Below are 6850 nucleotides of genomic sequence, written 5' to 3'. Positions count from 1 at the left end.
CTGTGGAGAATCTTTGGACAAACTTATGATTAGTAAATGCATGGAACATATAAATTACTTGCCTATAGACAAAATAGTCTGACAAGACAGAAAAGGAGAGAAATTTTTAACCCACCCATTGATTTTAATTGAAAACACCGCTCGACACGCTCAAACCTTTGTGAATAAGTTTGCACCGTTAGTACCAATTGTAAATTTATTCATTCCGTGATCTTCATCTGAAAGTCTATTTTTCTATTTAAGTATAACAATACAGCTTTGACCTATTGTTTTCTTAGCAATACGTTTCCAATTACCCCACAACTCTGTTTTCACATTTAAATGAAAACACAAGTCCTGCAGGTTTATAATGCAATTATCACGACTTCTAGGTAAAAAGAATATGGAAATACCGGAAAGGTTGCGATCAGCTCTTTTATGAAACAGTTCAGTGAAGAAGAAAATAATTTAAAATGCAAAGTTGAAAATAGAAAGAGTTGGTGGGAGATTTAATTAAAACTGGACATGAAAACACATCTTTTATGTTTGAAACACCTGGCAAAGAAAAAGTGCTTTTTTGAGCGCAAATGGAAAGGTAAGGCCTTTATTTTTAGAAATTATTTAATATGTTATTTGTTAACCAGTCCTTTCAAACTTATATTTTTCCTTTTATTTCTTACAAGTAGTAGTAGGCTACAAGTACTAGCCTTACCGTTTTTAAAAAGCAACTTAAAACATTTCTATTTAGGAAAGCTTTTAGTTTGTTTTGATAGATCTAATGTTTATTGCCTTTGAATATTTTAATTTTAATTAGTATAGAACTTTAACTTCTGTAAAGCGCTTCTGAATATTGTTTAAAGTTTGAGCGCTATATAAATTCCATATCATTATCATTATCATTATTATTTTTTATATAAAGTAATACATGTTTGATAATTTTTTTCAAGATCAAACAATCATTTTTCACTTGCTTGGGCTCGACTCCTCCACTAGGATCACGTGTAAGCCAATAATCTCCAGAGCAACTATCAAATTAATTCAGCGCATGCTCCGAGAGAATGGTGGCCCATAGCCTTGGGATTTGTTGGATGAAATTTCAAAGTAATAAAGTAGAAAAAGTGACTTTGCATAAAATTCCCTTAGCAGATGTGGGGCCATCATCCCATCACTCAAGCCTCCAAGATGTGATTCAAATATCTCATTTTTGGCTTCTATGCTCTTGTACAGTAAAGTACTCAAAAGACCAAAGTGAAATATCAAAATGATACCCTTTTGCTGATAAGTTCGTTCATTTTAATAACTTTTCTGGTGGATATGGTATTAATATTGTGAGGAGAAGTTAATTACTTCTGAAGTTATTTGAGTAGAAATTTGTCAGAATCTCTCTTTCCTACTCGACTCGAATGAAAATGTTACCATGTGGATTTGCAACATTTTTCTTTTGGTTAGGACTATTTCCTCCGAGAGGATCATGGGTAGGCTTATGGTTTTCACTGCGACCATCAAAATAATAGTTAGTGCTGTTATAGCGTTTGGTCATGCAAAGCAGCGGCCCATAGCTATTGTTTTGATTTCGGTGAAAACCTTGATGGAACCAACTTGTGACTTGGGCCAGTCACGCGTTTGATGATGGAACAGTTGATGTCACCTTCCCGCCAAAAACCAGGCTGCCAGGCCCTGGATGAGACACCAGCCAGTTGTTGATGTTGCTCTTGATGAGGACCTGTCTGCCGAGTTGTTTCCAGAGTGATGGCATTTGAACCATCATTTAAATGAGTGTAGTTAGTAAAGGAATAGCTCCATACGAGTGTCCAGCCCCCTCCATAAGTATTCGTGTCACAGTAAGCCTTGAAAGTGTTGACCTGGGATCCATTATGGGGATCGATCCATTAAACACACGTAGCGGGATATTGTTTGAGGAGAGTCTGGCACGAGGTTACGGCTGAATGCCGGTTAAGACCTGGGAGTGGAGAAGCGTTTTGTTCTATAATGATAAAGATAAGTACTAATCCAACAACTTTATAATCGAAAGGTCAAAAAGGACTGTGGAAGAGGGTTAAAAAAATGAATGAAGGGGGTAAGTTTCTAGAGAAACTGCGGTGCTGCGTCGGAGGGAGAGTATAACAGGGTAATTTGGCACTATCAACTGAGTTGATAACTGGCGTAAATTGACCATTGTAAAGACTTTAAAAGCTGACGTTTCGATGCCCAAGGGTTCTCAACTTCGTTAAAGAATATTTGACTCTGAGAAAATGCAAAATCTCTCGTGAGTTTATTCAGAGATCTCGTTCACCACTGACAGGAAAAGTTACACATGGGTGAACAATTAATGTTCATCAACAAATGGATGAAAATGTTCCCACGAGGCTCAGCGACGCCGTTCAATTGGTCGAGCTCACCTTTTTCACATGGATCACGGACAGGTCAGTCATACTCTGTCAGAGTATCGAATTTATAATAACAGCTGTGGATAAAGAATATCGGTCCAAAGCCTAATCCACTGCCAAAAAATGAAGGTGCTAGTGTCTCTTTGCACGTGTTAGTCACGTGTTTAATGATCATACGGTTGATGCCACCATCCTGCCTATCAGCCACCCTACCATTTCCCTTGAAAGCGTTAGACTGAGACACACCATCAGGATTAATCCAACAAATACCTGTGGAGGGAGGGAGAGATTGGTCGAGGAGAGTCTTGCACGATGGGATTGTTGAATACTGGGTTAATCCACGAGGTGCTGGCATGTTCTTTCCTATGATCAAACAATATGGTTATCGACCTTTGCTTTAAGGCACATATTTCATTTATTTCCTACTTAATGAAAAGGACAGTGAAAACTAAATTGAAACATGAACAAGTTGTATAAAAAATTGCCATTGCATAAAACTACCCAAAACATCCGGCCCTCACTCCACTCCTTTGTAATCGCACGGAGTAAAGAAAGAAATGGTAACACAACTCACATTAATCTGTAAAATCTACAAAATTCCAGAAATACCTTTTCTATATAGAAAGAACCATCCCGTTTTACAAATCTTCCACCTTTCTTGCCTGTTGTCCTTTGTCAAAAAGCGAATGGATGATTTTGTTCGCCAAAAAATTTGCCTTTTTACAAGCAGCTTCTCTCCTACACATTCGAGCATAGGTCAATATAGAATCAGCCTTTTCACTTTGAAGAGCATTTTCATCATCAAGAAAAACGTACCACACTATGGTCTTAACATGGAATACAAGTTGTTTTTATTAGCATTTCCAAGGTAATTAGCCTAAAAGACAAACTAAGTTTCCACGCAGAATACCATTTTCAAACTTCGTTATATGATTTTACTATTAATTAATGCTCATTACTCAACCCGTTACTCATTACTCATTACTCCTGGCTTTTCCATGGAAATATGAAAAAAAACCGTGGCGACAATTACTTAATGGGGTAATTGATCCAGGCTTCCTTAAGTGAATCTTATTTATTCATTTTATTCTAAAAATTGCTCTAGCTGATTGCACTATCTGGTTTAGTGGTTGGTACGAGTTTTGTAAACATCAGCGGTAAAAGTAGTCAACAGCAAAGAAGAAACTAGCACCTAATCAAGTCAAAGTTTCGCGAAGTGATTTGAATTATCGAAAGTTCCATGGGAAAGTAAAATTCTGAAAGATGATCCCCCGACCTCACATGATGAGCGTAACTGGTGTTTTGCTTGCTGTCAACTTACGAGAGTAAACCAAGCTTGAACCTTCAACCTCCAAAATCTGATCCAAAGTTTTCGCTTCTGATGACGTTTTCTCAGTAATTACGATAGAAGAATTTAGAGTTTATCAGTTTAATACCCTCAAGGTCCTCTAGATGATTCTCGTCACACTTTTTCTAGGTAATGTAATGATTTTGTGCAGATAAGTTAACCAGCTCAAGAAGATACGTGCGTAAAGATTTCTCATTGCCTGTCTTTGCTACTCGGCTCGAATATAAATGTTACCGTGTGGATCAAGAACATTTTTCTTTTGGTTTGGCCTATTTTTTCCACTAGGATCATGGGTAGGCCAATTTTTGCCCGTGTAACTATTAAAATAATAAAAGGAGCTGTTCCAGCGCCCACTCGAATGGAACATTGGTCCATAGCTGATATATGGTGAAAACTTGGAAGGTGCCGAAGCTGATTCTCCAGGGTCAGCCACGTATTTTGTGATTGTACAGTTGATGTCACCTTTCTGCCAATAAACCAGGCTGCCAGTTACCTGTTGACAGACCAGCCAGTTGTTTATGTTGCTCTTGATGAGGATCTGTCTACCGAGTTTTTTCCAGAGTGAGAAGTTCATGGCATTGTAGTCTGTTTCATTTAATGGAGAAATTGTGGAGATTGGAACATTCCCTTCATTTTTGACCGGCCAATTTGGCCTAGGAGTGATCGCATTTGAATCATCGTTAAAATGACTGTAGTTAGTAAAGGAATAGCTCCATACTAATGTCCAGCCCCCTCCATTCGTATCCATGTCACAGTAAGCCTTGAAAGCGTTGGCCTGGGATCCACCATCAGGATCGATCCAATAAACACCCGTGGACGTTGCGGGAGACTGTTTGAGGAGAGTCTGGCACGAGGTTACTGCTGAGTGCTGGTTAGAACCAGCGGGTAGAGAAGTGTTTTGCTCTATAGCCATAAAGTAGAAAATTGAAAGTGAGTCTAGTAAAGTATCTTTTGCGTGTGCTAAAGCCTTGTAAGGGAAAATAGTGCCGGCGACCTAAATTCAGTTACGAGCATTAAACAAGAACCAATATTATGTTACTGAACAAGTTAAAGGATCTAGACTTAAACACCGGCCCAACGTTTCCTGACATGCGTTCTAACTTGGATTTTTCTTTCCTCTTTTTTTTGTTAAATTCCGCTGAGCTGTCTCAGACAATTAGGATTCAAACTCAATCACTTCCTTACTATTAACCTTGTAAATAAATGATCAAATTGGTGAACGTACGGCCACTAGGACATTCGAAACCATTCTAAGTAGCTGTGTAAGTGTCCCAATTTTTTGTGTTTTATTTTAATGAAAATAGAAGCTGAGAAAAAAGTGTTCAGTACAAAAACAAACTAAAATTGGCAGCAATAGGATAATGGAAGACAATGGATAATGGAAGAAGGGTAGAAGATGGATGACACCAAAACGTGGTAGAAATGAAGAACTTGAAAATTATAAAAGATCCAAGTTTATCTTGGTGCATCGAGATTTATCCAATAGCTGTGGGCAGTAATTGACATTAGTGCTCGGGTTACTGATCTTAATAATACTGAATTCCTAACTCTCACCTCGGGGCGAATCGTTTCTTTCTGGAAGGTCGACCTAAATTGGAGTTAAACAAGACATTTATATTTAGTTTTCGTGCTTCGTGTCATGTGCATGTATACGAAACGGTTGAAGGCACACCGGGCGACTGTGGTCTTATTTCAATTTTTGTTGGCTTCTGCTTATAACTGAACGATTCATAAAGTTTTAAATTATGATCTTGATGTTAAGACGAACTTCTGTGGGTCTTGTCGTCTTAACTTTTCTAATAAGGTCTCATCTCAATTCATTCACGTCCCTCCACAAATGTCCTCTCATGTTTCAGCTTTTTTCCTGCTAAGGCGCAAATTACCTTAAACGCCCGATCAAGTCTCTTACGTAGATCTGATGAGCTAGATCAAAAAGTTTGCGGAGTTTTTGTTTCGTGAAATGATCGTAGAAGTTATCTTTATCGCTGTCAAAAATTGTCCTTCGTACTGCAGCTAGGAAAGAAAACTATCGCCATGCCGCACTAGCCAAAAAGTTGTTTATTTTGACAAATTTTCAATCATCATACACATTTTACAAGCGCCGGTTGGGCGTGAAACATATGGCAAACTATGCTTGCTGGTCTTATGAATAGATCGGCCGCTGACGGAATTTGACAGCTTTAAATTTTTAATGCGGATGCAACAGACGAAACAAAACTTTGTCATGAAAAAATTTGTCCTTTTATTTTAACCGGGCAATTCTAGTTTTGTCTGCCCGTGCTGGAAGGCCCTTACACTTGTTCGTGATAGGGTGTACAGTATCGGAAGGTGTCACCAAAAAACATGGTATGTCATCAATGCCAAATACCTTTGTTAGATAGAAAGAGCCATCTCGCTGTAAAAGCCGCCCAGTTGCTGAACTTGTTTGCATTTCGCCGCGAAGAAGGTAACAGAGTCCTGGGTTTTCCAGAAAGTTTGCACTTCTGCACGAAGCTTGTCTCGTACACAAAACCGAACAGGAAAGCAAAGAATCAGTTTTTCCAGACCAAAAGAGGCTTTTGTCTCTGTAGCTGAAAAAAGTGTTTTCTTTGATTTGAAAGAAAACGCCATTTTCGGCTCCTTCAGTTGTCTTTGCCGCCGAGAACAAGACGACTGCAAATAGGTACTCGACTTGCGGAAACATATGTCGAGAGAATCTTGGGACAAACTTATGATTAGTAAATGTATGGAAAATATAAGTTACCTGCCTATAGACAAAATAGTCTGACAAGACAGAAAGGAAGAGAAATTTTAACTCACCCTTTGATTTTAATCGAAAACACCGTGCGACACGCTCAAACCTTTGTGAATAAGTTTGTACCGTTAGTACCAACTGTAAATTTATTGATTCCGTGATCTCCGTCTGAATTCTATTTTTCTATTTAAGTATAATTAATAGCTTTGATCTTTTGTTTTCTTAGCGATACGTTTCCAATTACCCCACAACTCTGTTTTTATATTTAAATGAAAACACAAGTCTTGCAGGTTTATAATGCAATTATCACGGCTTCTAGGTAAACAGAATATGGAAATACCGGAAAGATTGCGATAAGCTCTTTAATGAAACTGTTCGGTGAAGAAGAAAATAATTTAAAAT

The 6850-nt window shown here is 38.1% G+C and overlaps 1 protein-coding gene across 1 annotated transcript; it reads right to left on the bottom strand.

The window, feature by feature from the left end:
* Positions 1-3922: 3922 nt before the first annotated feature.
* LOC136284095 (collagen alpha-2(I) chain-like) lies at positions 3923-6397 on the bottom strand. The gene is made up of 3 exons (XM_066173910.1): positions 6083-6397; positions 5269-5302; positions 3923-4617 (listed from the first exon to the last, which is right to left on the bottom strand). Exons 1-3 carry the CDS (start codon positions 6395-6397, stop codon positions 3923-3925), a joined length of 1044 nt encoding a protein of 347 aa, XP_066030007.1.
* Between the last annotated feature and the right edge of the window lie 453 nt (positions 6398-6850).

The sequence above is a fragment of the Pocillopora verrucosa genome, chromosome 11 (assembly GCF_036669915.1).
Source record: "Pocillopora verrucosa isolate sample1 chromosome 11, ASM3666991v2, whole genome shotgun sequence".
Taxonomy (NCBI): domain Eukaryota; kingdom Metazoa; phylum Cnidaria; class Anthozoa; order Scleractinia; family Pocilloporidae; genus Pocillopora; species Pocillopora verrucosa.
The sequence above is the reverse complement of the archived record's forward strand: the minus strand, read 5'-3'. Positions and strand labels throughout refer to the sequence as shown.